This window comes from Carcharhinus amblyrhynchos, chromosome 3 (genome assembly GCF_965287045.1).
Source record: "Carcharhinus amblyrhynchos chromosome 3, sCarAmb.v2.hapA, whole genome shotgun sequence".
Classification (NCBI taxonomy): Eukaryota; Metazoa; Chordata; class Chondrichthyes; order Carcharhiniformes; family Carcharhinidae; genus Carcharhinus; species Carcharhinus amblyrhynchos.
The window spans coordinates 3,343,355-3,359,437 of NC_137326.1; the positions used below are offsets into that span (position 1 = coordinate 3,343,355).

At 41.5% G+C, this 16,083-nt stretch overlaps 1 protein-coding gene across 1 annotated transcript in view; it reads right to left on the reverse strand.

Annotated features, from left to right (window-relative positions):
* Nucleotides 1-16,083, reverse strand: part of rab7a (RAB7a, member RAS oncogene family) — a 32,403-nt gene that overhangs the window by 5,458 nt on the left and 10,862 nt on the right. The window contains exons 2-4 of the mRNA XM_080218632.1: nucleotides 13,877-13,938; nucleotides 3,973-4,099; nucleotides 1,940-2,158 (exon numbers count right to left, since the gene is read on the reverse strand). Of these exons, the coding sequence (XP_080074758.1) occupies nucleotides 1,940-2,158; nucleotides 3,973-4,099; nucleotides 13,877-13,929 (399 nt within the window). The 5' untranslated portion in view covers nucleotides 13,930-13,938. The remainder of the gene's footprint in view (nucleotides 1-1,939; nucleotides 2,159-3,972; nucleotides 4,100-13,876; nucleotides 13,939-16,083) is intronic.

A 16,083-nucleotide genomic window follows, 5' to 3' on the forward strand; every position in this document is an offset into this window, starting at 1 on the left:
GGTGACTATTGGAGGGATGGGTACTAAATCTACTGGCTGGGCACCAAAACATCCTGGAAGCCATCAAGCAAATACAGCACAGCCTCTTTGGATCACCAAGCTTGTGCTTATCAGGTTGTCTTATCTAAATCAACTGCCTGTACCCCTCTATACCTGTCTGCTCATGTGCCTATACAGATGAGTCTTAAATGTCACTAATCTCTCAACCTCCTCACTTGTGTATTCCAGGCCCCACTATCCTTTAAAACATCCCCTGCACATCTCTACTGAATCCTTCCCCGTGAAAAAGCTTCCAACTGTTGACCTGATTCATGCCCCTCATTTATAAACTCAGGTTACTCCTCAGCCTCTGAATAACTTGGAGTGGTTCTCTCTCCTTAGAGAATATCCTCCATACCAGACAAACTAGTAAGCTTTTTTGTATTCCCCTAAGCTACATGTCCTTCTGGTACTGTGATGACCAGAATTGGAGACAGCATTCCAAATGTAATCTGAACATTATACAGTAATATTTTGCCAACTTTTATATTTGATGCCCTGACTAATGAAGGCAAGCATGCCATATGCTTTCTTCACCACCTATGCTACCACTAGGCAGTGTGGACCTGCACAAGCAGATCTGTGTCTATGCTCCATTGGTGAGAAACTGAAAATCACAAGCCCTAATGTGGTTAATTCTGTCCTAAAGACAATACTAGTGCCATCACAACTGAAGGCAGAGAAAGTGCAATGATACAAAACTATTTACCATTTATATAGATGATCTGGAGGAGGGAACCGAGTGTAGGGTGTCGAAATTTGCTGATGACACCAAGATTGGGGGAAAGGCAAATTGTGCGGAGGGTGTGGAGAGTCTGCAGAAGGATCTAGATAGGCTGGGCGAATGGGCCAGGAAATGGCAAATGGAATTTAATGTTGGCAAGTGTGAGGTGGTCCACTTTGGTAGGAAGAATGGTAGGAAGGACTATTACTTACGTGGCGAAAAACTGCAGCAGGCGACGGTGCAGAGGGACCTCGGGGTCCTTGTGCATGAGTCGCAAAAACCCAGCCTGCAGGTGCAGCAGGTGGTCAGGAAGGCGAATGGGATGCTGGCCTTCATAGCGAGGGGGATTGAATATAAAAGTAGGGAGGTCTTGCTGCAGCTGTATAGGGCATTGGTGAGGCCGCAGCTGGAGTACTGTGTGCAGTTTTGGGCGCTGCACCTGCGCAAGGATATTTTGGCCTTGGAGGGAGTGCAGAGGAGGTTTACTAGGCTGATACCGGAGTTGAGGGGGTTGAGCTATGAGGAGAGGCTGAATAAACTAGGCTTGTACTCGTTAGAGTTTAGAAGAATGAGGGGAGATCTCATTGAGACGTATAAGATGATGAATGGGATGGATAGGATAGAGGTGGAAAGACTCTTCCCGCTCAAAAAAGACAGTAGGACTAGGGGGCACAGCCTCAAGATAAAGGGGGGGCGGTTCAGAACGGAGTTGAGGAAGAACTTCTTCACTCAAAGGGTGGTGAATCTCTGGAATTCTCTGCCCGTTGAAGTGGTGGAGGCTGCCTCGCTAAATATTTTTAAGAAGCGGGTTGATGGGTTTTTGATAAGAGAAGGGATTAAGGGTTATGGGGAGAGGGCGGGAAAGTGGAACTGAGCCACGACAGATCAGCCATGATCTTATTGAATGGCGGGGCAGGCTCGAAGGGCCAGATGGCCTACTTCTGCTCCTATTTCTTATGTTCTTATGTTCTTAAAACATACTAAAGCAATGAGAAATTCTCTACAAGCTATTTGAACAAAAGAATTTCCCCCCCTATGATGTAGTGTCCTGTAAGTGTGGTGTTCAGCTTGCCACCACATCATAAGGCATGGGGTCCACAGGCAAGTGCAGAGTGGACCGCTTTAACAAGCAAATGAACAGTTTATTGTATACATCATTGAAAGAATTATACATACTTGTCTGTTTTCCAAATCTATCTTGTTCCCTAGGACAACAAATGGGAAGTTTTCTGGATCTCGTGGGCTAGCTTGAATGAGGAACTCATCCCTCCAGCTATCAAGGGTTTTGAATGTGTTGGGTGCGGTTACATCAAAGACCAACACACAGCAGTCAGCTCCTCTGTAGAATGCAACTCCCAACGACTGAAATCTCTCTTGTCCTGCAGTATCCCAGATCTGTAGACAAGAACCACAAGGTTTAAAGCTTAGACCCTGGGAGTCTAGCAACACCTGTACCACATGGTACAGTTATTTGCAAAACAATTAGGAAAACATTTTGGGAATCTTCTTCAAAAGACAGACAACCTACTAGAGATGAGAATGAAGCTGTTTTTAAACTTGGGCACTAACATTTGGGTCAAATTGAGCAGACATTGCAAAGTCTAGGTTCATGCAATGTCCAGTCAAACCTCAAACAAAAGTAGTGTTAGCTTAAGCTACGAGTTGAAGTCTGCAGGATGCCCAAATAGGAAAGAATGGATACTTGAGGTCCAAAGAGGGCTAAATGCCCTCCCAAACATTGCTCAGAACTGTGTGAGCCCCATGATTAGAGTAGAAAGTGTTCGTTTCCTCTTGGGTGAGTGGGTTTCATAAAACCCACAGCCATAAAACAATTTCAGCACTATTCCATCATTTATAACCAGTTTGAGTTGCATATTGCAAAACTTAACGGGCAGGAAAAGAAAAAAATCAAAGTGTCACGATTGTAGCTAGTGGACCATTCAGTCCTTCAAGCTTGCAATGCCATTCAAGATAGCAGCCTTATTTCACTTTATCCTCCTATAACCCTCTACTCTGAACAGATATCCAACACCACTTAAGAAAAGCAAGACCCTCAACTGCTTTGGAGACTGAATTCCAGATTTTCCTCATCTGCATTTAATAAGGAGGCCCATTATTTATTAAATGGTGTTCCCCTAGCAGAAACATCTGACATATCCACTTTTAACCCAAGCCACTTAAATCTTGTCAAAAACCCTTCATCCCAGGAATCAGGTTAATGATCTCCTTCAATTATAATTTGAGATGAAATGTACATACTCCAGATATGGATTAAGGCCTTGCACAGCTATAACAGTCCCCAACTTCTAAAAACATTTAATTTGCTTTCCAAATCAGTTACTGTACCCATGTGATTCTACCATAAATTTCTATATTCATACATCCCATTTCTCTACTTCTGTCAAATCAGACAAGCTGCTTTCCTCCCCACACAAGTCACCCTTTTGCAGTCTGCCCCCTTTTAAAGTCTTTTCTACCTGATCTGAGATCACTTGGTCCTTTCATCCTTGAAGTCTTGATGGAAACATTCCACTGAAAATTACTGAGTTTGTCAACCAATAAATCCTCTATCTACAAAACTAGTTGTCACAGCATCATGTAGCAACATGGCACCTTAAAGGCCTTCTGGAAATTGAAATACACTACAGACACCCCTTAGTCAAAATGGCTCATTGCTACTACCTCCTTAAATGGTTTGACATTTTCTCAAGTTGGACTAACGGTTAGTTTCTGGCTTCACATTCCTCTAGTGCCTTCCCACAATTTGAAATATCACAACCAATGCATCCACTATCTCTGCAGCTACTTAGGATACAGGCTATTAGGTCTAGTGGTCTCAGCTACCACCCTCCAGTGTTCCCAGTACCATTTGTCTAATGATTGTTATTGTTCCAAGTTCATCCATTTTTCTTCTATTTCAACAGCTTGTCTTCTGTCAAGACTGAAAAATAGTTCTATTTGGATTTCCCATTAGTTTGCCAATCTCACCTCCACTACAGGAATACTAGTTACCTCAATTTCTATTTAGGAGACACTGCTAGTTTCTAACCTTTATCCAATCTTCTGGCCTGCCACTAATCTTTGGAATTGAAGTGACACCCTGAATTAGCCAATCATTTGAATCCAAATGGAAACAGTTCACCTTTACCAGCTTCCAAGTCCCAAATAAAAAAGTGACCAAAGATAAAGGAAATTTGGTTTAGCATTACCTGCATCGTCACCAATCGATCGTCCACCATCACCTCCTTTGTTAGAAAGTCTGCCCCTATTGTTGCTTTATACTGGTTACTGAACTTTTTGTTTACATACTGGTTCATCAATGAAGTTTTCCCTACCCTAAAAAAGAAAGTTTGGTAAATGAGGTGTGCTGAAGCAAATTGTACTTGAGTTGCTACAAATTAGCACAATCTACTTGGTATTTATTGGCACAAGAACAGGTCAAGCTTCTCCCTAATGAATCCAAACCAAGAGGGTGGCATCTGCAAGTAGCCCATGGCATAAGTTACCAGGTTAAAAAAGTCAGGACCATTCCCTAGAGTGCTAGGTGAATTCCAGAATTCCAAGATGGCACCAGTGAGGTGACTTCTTGCAAGCTGTGCCCAGCATACCTTCCAATTCTTTTATTCTGTGCTATGCTTTTGAAAGTTTTAGACCAAATGCTTTAATGCAATTTTTAGATTTGGCAAATGGACTGATCATTAAGTTGATCTTTCTCTACACCCAAGCTATGGCCAACTACATTCTGCACTTGTTTCCTATGAAAGATAGGCTGAATAAACTAGGCTTGTACTCGTTAGAGTTTAGAAGAATGAGGGGAGATCTCATTGAGACGTATAAGATGATGAATGGGATGGATAGGATAGAGGTGGAAAGACTCTTCCCGCTCAAAAAAGACAGTAGGACTAGGGGGCACAGCCTCAAGATAAAGGGGTGGCGTTTTAGAACGGAGTTGAGGAGGAACTTCTTCACTCAAAGGGTGGTGAATCTCTGGAATTCTCTGCCCGTTGAAGTGGTGGAGGCTGCCTCGCTAAATATTTTTAAGAAGCGGGTTGATGGGTTTTTGATAAGAGAGGGGATTAAGGGTTATGGGGAGAGGGCGGGAAAGTGGAACTGAGCCACGACAGATCAGCCATGATCTTATTGAATGGCGGGGCAGGCTCGAAGGGCCAGATGGCCTACTCCTGCTCCTATTTCTTATGTTCTTATGTTCTTATGTTCATCTGTATGGCAAGCAAGAAACAATACTTTTCACTAAGTCATGTTTGATTTATCACATGCATCAGAAATTGAATCAATGAATCAAGTCAATTCTGATTGTAGTTAGCACTATAAAACCAGGTTTAATGAAGACTTAAGACCAAGACCATTTGTTCCAACTAGTCCATGCCTCCTCCCATTTCAAAATCTACTAGTAACCATCTTCCCCTTAAAATCTGCAGTCACTTCACCCATTCTATAATAGCAAGTTCCACATCATTAGATTAAGATACCTCAAAATACCCAGGATGGTGACTATTCAGCTGGAAAAGAATTAACTTGTGTATATATACCATCTCACTGAGCCAGACCTGAAGCAGAATGGTATTAAGTTGGTCTAATAGTTGAAATAGAAAAGCTTTAACATGTGAACTTAGCTAGCAACCTGGAGATGTGATACCTGCAATGTGCAATCCAGAAGTTTGAGATGTAACCAAAAGCTTTAGTTTACTGAAAGTGTTAAATTTAACATAAGGAATTAAGAGGAATAATTGAAAGGCTGGTTTAAGGGCAGCCCAGAGTAAGCTATGTAGATAAATGGAGCTTAGGGTTTCTGGTTTCAATTCCTACAGGTGTATAGTTTAGAACTGTGCAGTTTGCAGCTCTGAAGATGGACTTGGAGCAAAACTTCATTGAAAGCAGAAGAGTGTCTGGGGGAACAGGAGCATCTCCCTTTTGGTCTCAAGTCTTGGGAACATAGAAAGCAACAAGATTAGTTTGCAAGTATTGAAAAGAGAAGAATAAGGGATTCAAACACCCACAAGTCCGTGAGACTGTAAGTTAAAGCTTTCTCAATAGCTGGAGCCGAGGAGAATTCTCTAGGGAACTGGGTGGCCCCTGCACAAATTCAGGACTTCTTGGGGAAGTAAACCCAGCACATTATTGTATATAAAGTTCAAGTGAAATCCTGTGGTAGATCTATTGGTTAAGGTATTAAACAGTTCAAATGTATTTTAATGCAAGATAGATAAGAACATAAATAGGAGCAGGAGTAGGCCATCTAGCCCTTCGAGCCTGCCCTGCCATTCAATAAGATCATGGCTGATCTGTTGTGGCTCAGTTCCACATTCCCACCCTCTCCCCATAACCCTTAATCCCCTCGCTTATCAAAAACCCATCAACCTGTGTCTTAAATATTTAACGAGGCAGCCTCCACCACTTCAATGGCAGAGAATTCCAGAGATTCACCACCCTTTGAGTGAAGAAGTTCCTCCTTAACTCTGTTCTAAACCACCCCCCCTTTTATCTTGAGGCTGTGCCCCCTAGTCCTACTGTCCTTTGAGCAGGAAGAGTCTCTCCACCTCTATCCTATCCATCCCATTCATCATCTTATATGTCTCAATGAGATCTCCCCTCATTCTTCTAAACTCTAACGAGAACAAGCCTACTTTATTCAGCATCTCCTCATAGCTCAACCCCCTCAACTCCAGTATCAGCCTAGTAAACCTCCTCTGCACTCCCTCCAAGGCCAAAATATCCTTGCGTAAGTGCAGCGACCAAAACTGCACAGTACTCCAGCTGCGGCCTCACCAATGCCCTATACAGTTGCAGCAAGACCTCCCTACTTTTATATTCAATCCCCCTTGCTATGAAGGCCAGCATCCCATTAGCCTTCCTGACCACCTGCAGGCTGGGTTTTTGGCAACTCATGCACAAGGACCCCGAGGTCCCTCTGCACCATCGCCTGCTGCAGTTTTTTGCCACGTAAGTAATAGTCCTTCCTACCATTATTCCTACCAAAGTGGACCACCTCACACTTGCCAACATTAAATTCCATTTGCCAGTTCCTGGTCCATTCACCCAGCCTATCTAGATCCTTCTGCAGACTTTCCATACCCTCTGCACAATTTGCCGTTCCAATCTTGGTGTCATCAGCAAATCGACACCATACACTCGGTTTCCTCCTCCAGATCATCTATATAAAAGGTTTTGGTGCCTGTATACTGTACCCTCAAGTCAACACCCTGGAAGGGAATGGGTGTAATGCAAGTTTAGACAGACTTGCATTTAATGGTCTTCAATGCTTTTGAAAGACAGATATAACAAGACCAGGAAAAAAACTGGGAAATCAGGAGTACAGTAATTCTACAAGAGGTTTCAGGCTTTGAAAATACCCTGATTACATGCTAGGCTACATTAGATACAGGTCTTTTCAAAATGGAGGATGTGAAACTGTAGAGTGGTCACCAACTTAGAGGTAGTTGATAAACCTGAGGGAGCTGAGATGCAAAATACAATTGTGATGCAACTGAGATGCAAAACAATAGCCAAGAGCTCCTGTGCCTCCAATCCAATTTTGATTGGTATTATTGTAATTTATTCATGCAAGTTCAGATTTTATTAAATCCCAGGATATCAACTAGCATTTGGGAATCACCTGCAATTCCAATTTCTCATTTAAACAGGTAACCCTTACTGTTGTGCTAGAATTGTATTAGAGGACAGGTTCTAGGCAACAGCAGTGAGTGTTTTACTATTGTTAATCAGCAGGTGGCAGCTTGCAAACTAGTCTGAAATTCACTATCCCTCATGAATGACTGATAGTATCGCTGAGTATTTCAGATAAGGGATCCTCCTGTGCTTGGGTGGCTGTTAAAATGATCCCATGGCTTAAAGAAAAGCAGGCACTTATCCTGGTACTGTTAAGTAGACAGTGATGTCAGCAGGATATATACTGCATGAAGAAAGCACTATGGTTAAAGATTTCTAGCAAAGTGATTTCAAATGGTTGTCCCAGGGATAATTTCAGCTTCAATTTCATAGGCTATTTTGCAATTTTGTCCATGTTCTCTCTCACCTCCAAAATGAGGAGGTGGTCACTATCACAACCAGCTGGCACTACATATACATGAAAAAAAACTGTTTGTTACAACCTTCAGAATTTAGATCATGAGACACAGGAGGAACAGAACAATCCATCTTGAGCACTGTAATCTGAGATTCAATCCATTTTATTATGCACCACTTGTTTTGCTGGTTTGAAGAAATGACGTCAGATTTGTTTATGTGCAGGCTGCAGATCCAGTTACAGCCGCAAGTACAGAGCACACTGGCAACAGCCTGCCTACATAATCTACAGTTTTCTACATAGTCTGATGAAAGACTAAGCCTTTGTTCCACTTGATTTTTCAGTGTAGGCCAACAAATACACAATTTTTCCAGTCACTATTATTCACAGGTCCCTTAAGTTTCAGTAAAGCAATGCTCAGTTATTCCAACTAATGAGCCAAGACAACTGCTACAAAAGTCAAATTTAGAAGCCTCAATTCAGTGATTATACTGATAATGTTAAATCCAATACCCTAGACCAAATACCACATGCACTTGAGCCAGTGCTTCCATCAGTACTAGAAACAGATCAGCTCGTCATCTGGCTGGCATTTGAAAATGAAAAAAATCCAAGGGTCACCTGGATCCTGCACCTTCAAGTAGGAGTCACTGGATAACTGCAAGCTCACCATGGTCCCAAGAGCCACTTCTAGTGTTAATATTTCAAGTGGAAAGGTCACAATCAAAGTAGTGGTCTGGGACATTTCTGGTCCTGAAAGTGAAATACCAGCTCCCCTTTGATTTTTAATCAGACAACCACAAGATGACAATTTTGATCATGAAATTGGACAAAACCAGCCTCAAATGAAATTCCAGTTAAACATGCAGGCCTGTACATTCTGCCTTTCATGACCAAAATACAATATTGATCAAAGATGTGTCTAAATAGCTTCATTTTTGAAAGAAAATTTACAAAAGGCTATTTGGCTGAGGTGTGCTCCAGCTTCTAATAGCATTCACTATAGGCCACATCACCTGAATGAACTTGGTGTGCTCAAGAGACTGATTTTGGTACTCAAGTCTGTTGATCAGCTATCATAGTACCAGACATGCTTTTTCCTTTCTTTTAAAAGGAGCAAAAATGTGATAGTACAGGATGGTTTTTGATCTTCCAAAAATGGGTTATGGACCCACTGTGCTTCTGCTGTGCCTTATTTTTGTAGCACCAAGTTGAAGGATGGAATATGGAGCTGCTAGCCTCATCCAATGAAGGTGGCCAAATACTAAGACCCAAGGATTAGAAGGACAGATACTGACTAATCTTTCAAAAAAAAGCAGCCTGTGAAGAGGTAGAGACTGCTGCGATTATTCCTTTATTACTTGGGCTGAACAAACAGAAGATTAAAAATCAGTGAGTGAATGTCAGCCATAAAAGTTAAATCTAGCACCAAAATAAAGAGCTTAAGCAGTTACTCTAGGTCCAGTTGTGACAATCCTTAAAGTTACTGAGCATTAAAAATGCACAGGTTTCATATCAAGTGAAATCTACATATTTAAATTAGGTGACTGATGGGGTGTACTAGATACAAAGTGGTTAAAGCTTGAAATGAAAAGACAGTTGGCAAACTATTTTAGTCACTGCTTTAACACAAGTGCATCAAATGGGCAAAAGGGGATGGCAAGGCAATTTAGAACAGCACAGGAACAGGCCCTTTGGCCCTCCAAGCCTGCACTATCATGCTGCCTGACTGAACTAAAACCCCCTACCCTTCCAGAGACCATGTCCCTCTATTCCCATCCTATTCACATTTGTCAAGACACTCCTTAAAACTCACTATCTACTTCCATTACCTCCCCTATGAGTTCCAGGTACCCATTACTAAAATCTGCCTTGTATCTCCTTAAACCTTGCCTCTTGCACCTTAAACCTATGCCCCTTGTAATTGACTCTTCCACATTGGAAAAAAGCTTCTGACTATCCACTCTGTCCATACCTCAATCTTGTAGGCTTCTAACAGGTTTCCCCTCAACCTCTGTCACTCAAGTGAGAACAAACCAAGTTTCTCCAATCTCCCCTCATACCAGGCAACATCCTGGTAAATCTTCTGTACCCTCTCCAAAGCCTCCACATCCTTCTGTTAGTGTGGCAACCAAAATTGAACACTAGATTCCAATGCAGCCTAATTAAAAGGTTCTATGAAGTTGCAACATGACTTACCAATTTTTAAAATTCAGTACCCTGGTTGATGAAAACAAGCACGCTGTATGTCTTCTTGACTAACTTCTCCATCCACATTGCCACTGACCTGTGTACTGTACACCCAGATCCCTTTGCCTATCAATAATTAAAGGTTCTGCCATTTACTGTAAATTTCTGTATTAGACCTTCCAAAATGAATGATCTCATTTGTCTGGATTAAACTCCATCTACTATCTCCACCCACATCTCCAACTGATTTATATCTTGCTGCATCCTCATTGCTATCTGCAAATCCACCAACCTTTGTCTGCAAAGTTAAAATCAATCCTGTTGCATTTTCCTCCAGAACATACACAAAAAGGTCCCAGTACTGATCCCTGAGGAACACCACTTGTCACAGCCCTCCATTCAGAAACATCCTTCCACTGCTACCCTGTTTCTTTGAGGGGCAGTTTTGTATCCATCTTGCTAGCTCACATCTGATCCCATGTGACTTCACCTGCACCAGTCTGCCATGAGGGACCTTGTCAAAGGCCTTACTGAAGTCCATGTAGACAACATCCACTGCTCTATCCTCAGAGGTTTTTCAAGGCAGTAACAACCAAGTTTGAAAGATGTGACCTCCCCTTCACAGAACCATGTTGCCTCACTAATACATCCACTTATTTCCAAGTGGGAATAAATGCTGTTTTGAAGAATCCCCTCCAGTAATTTCCCTACCACTGAAGCAAGGCTCAGCTTGTAATTACCTGGATTATTCTTGCTACCCTTAAAGGAACACTGGCTATTCTCCAACCCTCTGGGACCTCCCCTATAGCCAGTGAGGATACAAAGATTTCTCAAAGCCCCAGCAATTTCCTCTCTTGTCCCTCTATTCTGAGATATGTCCCATCAGGCCCTGGGGATTTGTCTACCTTAAATGTTTCTCAAAAACCCCAATACCTCCTTTTTGATTCCAACATGACTCAAATTATCTACACTTTCCCAGACTCATTCACAAAGTCCTTCTCTTTGGTGAATACTGAGAAAGTACTCATTTAAATATCTTGCCCATTTCCTCTGGCTCCATGCATAGATTCCCTCCTCTGAGTGGGCCAACTCTCTCCCTGGCTACCTCTTGCTCTTTATACATTTTCCTTAATCCTGCTGATCAATGCTTTTTCATGACCCCTTTAGCCCTTCTTACTTCTTGCATTCCACACTTGCTTTGTGTATTCCCAGCCTGCAGGCAAGTACATGATAGAGGGTAAGGAAATATATGCACCAAGTAGGTAAAACCTGAAAGCCAAAAAAGAGACCATGAGCAGATTGTTTAGGTGGTAGAACAGTAAACATGCTCATAACTTTTGTCCCATTTGTAGAAAATGGGATTGACAATGACACAAGGTGACTGAATGTAGCATGAGGCTTGAGATCTTCTATAGGTGCTGAGACTTCTTACTGTGCTTACCCCAGTCCAATGCTGATATCTCCACATCATCCTAAAGTAGGAAATGAACTGAAGTAGCTTTAAAAGTTGACTTGCAGTGTCCATAAGGTGGTTATGGGAAATTGAATTTGGCATGCTTTAGAAAATATCCCAACCACCTTGTCTTTGATACAGGTAGCATGCTAAATGCTAAAATAGGTGCAAAACTAAGTGACACTGCAATACTCCAACTTAGAAGCCAGACAAAATCTGTGGACGGAGAAAGAATGGCTGCAACAATGGCAATAGTGGCTTTAAGGTGACTATTCTGGCTGAGTCAAGCATTTTGGTTAACTTAAATTAAAACCAGATGTAGGTTGTGAAGAGGCTCTGGTCTGGAAGCTGTGATCTGAAGCTTCCTGTGTTGGTCAGATCAGGAAACTGTCTACATTAACTGAGACACCATGGCTTGATTTATGGCTGCTTTGTAACAGAGATGTAAAATGAACTATACAGTGTTGTTCAAAAGTAATTTCTCTGGATGTTTGAGCCATGTGATCAGTTTCTGGTTACATAATTGGCTGGATGATGGAGAATCATGGATAAAAGGCTGAGTTCTTTGTTTAGGAGTGACAACTCAGACCAACCATTGCAAAGAGACTTTGTACCCTGAAGTAGATTCTACACCTAGGATATTTTTGGCCAAGGCTTTCTTAAACTTGATGGTATCTATTTTCAGTTTAGTTAAAATTGATGTGCAGTGAGAGTTAAAGTACAGTTTAGAGTTAACCGTTGCAACTGTTGAGTTGCTACTAAAGAATGTTAAATAATTGAATTACTGTTCTTGTTCATCTCATTAAACTGGAATGCTTGGAAGGTGTTTAAATTAAAGCTGTAACAAATTCATACCTCAAGTGAAATCAAGAACACTAACAATTCCTTAGCTAATTGTTTGGCTAGCTCTGGGAAGAGCTATCCTTTTATTACTCTGCAAAACCCAGCAAAATTCAGCTCTTGGTAAAATGATCTAGCCTGCTTTTGCCACTCTGCATTCAGATCAAATTTTCTCCATGCCCATGCCAAAGATTGCTCTACTTAGGTTTATACACAGGAATGAAACTTGTCAATTCCTCTAGTCACCTGGCCCATCATGCTTGCTGTCAGATTGTGACACTTTGGGCCTTGAACAAATTATAATCTTTATATTACAAGCAAATAAGTGATTTGGTCTGCTGAAACTAGAGCATGGTTTCATGTGTACAATAGACAAGGTGCTCTATGCTTGGGTCATGCTCCTTGGTCAGCAGTCAGGCTCATTTGAAAATTTAATAGAACTAGTTCTAGTACATTGAAGTACCAATCATTGCTGATCAACAAGTACTGAATGATCAAATGTCCTCAAATTTGACAGTAACTAAGGATATAAATAGTCTGAGTGGGTAGATGGAATACAATGTTGTTAAATGAGGTCATCCATTTAGGTAGGAACAGCAGCAAAATGGGCTATTATTTAAATGGTAAAAAATTGCAGCATGCTGCTGTGCAGATGGGCCTGGGTGTTCTTGCACAAGAACAAAAAGGAGTTGGTTTGCAGGTAATTAAAGTAAATGGAATTTTATCCTTCATTGCTAGAGGGATGGTGTTTAAAAGCAGCAAGGTTATGTTGCAGCTGTATAAGTTGCTGGTGAGGCCAAACCTGGAGTAGCGTACAGTTTTGGTCTCCTTACTTGAGAAAGGATATATGGCACTGGAGGGGGTGCAGAGGAGATTCACTAGGTTGATTCCAGAGCTGGCTTGAGGAGAAACTGAGTAGACTTGGGCAATACTCATCGGAAGAGTAATAAGGGGAGATCTCAAACATGAAGGGAATAGATAAGATGCAGGGAAGTTGTTTCTACTGGCAGATGAAACTAGAACTAGGGGGCATGGCAAAGGGGCAACTAGATTTAGGACTGAGTTGAGGAGGAACTTCACCCAAAGGGTTGAGAATCTGGAATTCCCTGCCTAGTGAAGCAGTTAGGCTACCTCACTGAATGTTTAAGACAAGGATAGATAAATATTTGAATAGAAAGGAATTAAAGGTTATGGTGAGCAGGTGGGTAAGTGGAGTGGGTCTATGGAAAGATCAGCCATGATCTCATTGAATGGCAGAATGGGCTCAAGGGGCTGGATGGCCTACTCCTGCTTTTATTTCTTTTGTTCAGATAGAAAGGTCTGAGCTTTAGAATGAGCTTCCAAGATGATCATTAAAATTGCTTTTTGAACTTGCATCAAACTGAATGAAGGCCACTACAAAAAATATGGATTACTTGCTTTTAGTTAGAACATCTTGCACAAAGATTTGTAAGTTGGAGGAAGTGATTTAATATTTAAATAGCAAAAAGCTAGGACAGAATCTGTTGCAAATTGTAACCCTTTTCAGCGACTGCATGGAGATGGGCAGGAGTATAATTGTGTTCAAGGAAGTGAAATTACTTACCCTGAATCTCCCAGGATGATAACTTTCAGTAAAACCTTCTTCCTAGATGTCATTTTTTAAAGCTGGAAGAAAAGAGATTTACTTTAGGCAAGTTTATTCACAGCATAGATGGAAATGTTCAGGGAGCTCACTACACTTGCTTGCAACTTCACACTATATGCACCAAGTTGCAGGATCCCATCTTTACAATCGAGTGCAGGATGAATGGCCATACAATGAGGAAACATTGGTGATTCATTGCAGTGCACCCTATGCCCTACCTCATTGTACAGCATTTGATTCAACTGAAAAAAGTTGGTGTGCTGTGGAATTGTCAGAGGTTGGGAACCACTGGCATTCTGAACTGCTTCCAATGCAATTTACATTAAGTGAAGCACTTCCTTGGTACAGCACTGCATTGTACTAGTATTGTGCTCAAGTCTCTGGAGAGAAGTTAACACAAGCTCTGCTTCAGGCTTGTGCCAGCTCATTGACTGAGGCACAACTGACAAGCTACATCACACCCAGGGAATCAAAATATAGTTTATCCCCATTACATGAAGGGGAGAAGGAAAACAAGCTGCATCCTTTCTACAAGTGTGCCCACTGCAACCCCAGTTAATTTTCCAGCAACATTGCATAATCACTAGTTAGCGACACATTCAGCTACTTGTCAGTTTCCTGACATAAGACACTGACATAGCACTTGATTCTGGTCACTTTGGCATATACAGCAAAGGAAAGCCAGATCCAGAGTTTAAACAGATACCTGCAATCAAAAGAAAACCCATTTACTAATTTTCATTTTGAAGCCATGTCCAGCCTCTTTGGCTTTCCCTCCAACACTGATTGTTCCAAGAACACAGTCATGTAATGGAACAAGTTAACCAGCAGTAGAGATGACTATTCAGGCCACCATGCCCATTCTTTTGGGCTGAGCCCAACTGTATCCCATTAGCTGGTGAGGAAAAACTAGAAAATGAGTACAAGCGTTCAGAGGCAAAAGAGGGAAAAAACAACCTTCCACTTAATCCTCCAATTCTAATCTACATCCCAACTGTCTTCCCAACATGATCAACTAACATTAGGTTGGCTCATGTACACAGCAGTAACCCACAAAGATTAGTGACATTTCTGAAGTTCTGCATTCTAGAAGGGGGAACTTCAATAGATTTTTGCATTTCAAATAAGGCAAATACAACTGACATGAACAGATTAAAGTAACTACAATGACAACCATGAACTGAGTTATTTACCAAGGATAGGCAAATGCTGGCCTTCTAGCCACACCATCCCACAAAAGAAAAGCTGGCTTTAGCAGCAACTTGAAGTTGTCCTCCAAAAGCCTAAAAAGAGCAGAGTGATATTGGTGCCCAAGTCACCTCTGATTTGTTCATTAGCATTCCTTATTTCTCCTGAGAATGCTGCAAATACTTGATGTGGCCACTGAAGTCTCAGGGATGTAAATTAATGATTGCCAGTATTGTCATCTAGATTGGATGCCATTTTATGAATTTACTGAGATTTGCATAATTCTTAAGGCAGAAGGGGTTTGCATATTCTCCATGTGTCTTGTGGGTTTCCTCCCACAATCCAAAGATTTGGATGTTAAGTGCATTGGCCATGCTAAATTGCCCCAGTACTCCAAGATGTAGGATAGGATGATTAACAGGGAAGGGTGCACCTGGGCAAGATGCTCAGTTTGTGCAGGCTCAGATCAGAGCCTCCTTCTACACTAGTGAATGAATCTAGGGGTATTGGGCAAATTGATACACCTGAACCCAAAATCAGACCCACAAATCATGCCATCAATACTAGCTTTAAATTGGCTATGTTGCTGGCTTGTATATCCTTAATTACATCAGATGTCTCCTGGTAATCAACAGTTCTGATTTTCAATGCCAAAGGTGGCATCCATTTTAATTTTCAGGACCAAGTGTATGAACAACCTAAATGGACACTGCCCTGATGTGAAGTGCTCATGTGATCAAGTTTGGTTGCCAATATCAATGACCAAAACAAATGCAAGCACTGAAACAGGGACCATAAGCCATCTACACTAGCACCTTAAATTTTTAGTGTTTTGGAATAAAATATGTACAAGATACTCTTGTTCAGTCACATGCTTACAGAAACAGACCCATTCACCCAAACATGTACACCAGGCAGATGCCTTAACATTTAGATTATGCAATAAAATTTAAATGAGCACCCTCCATTGAAATATT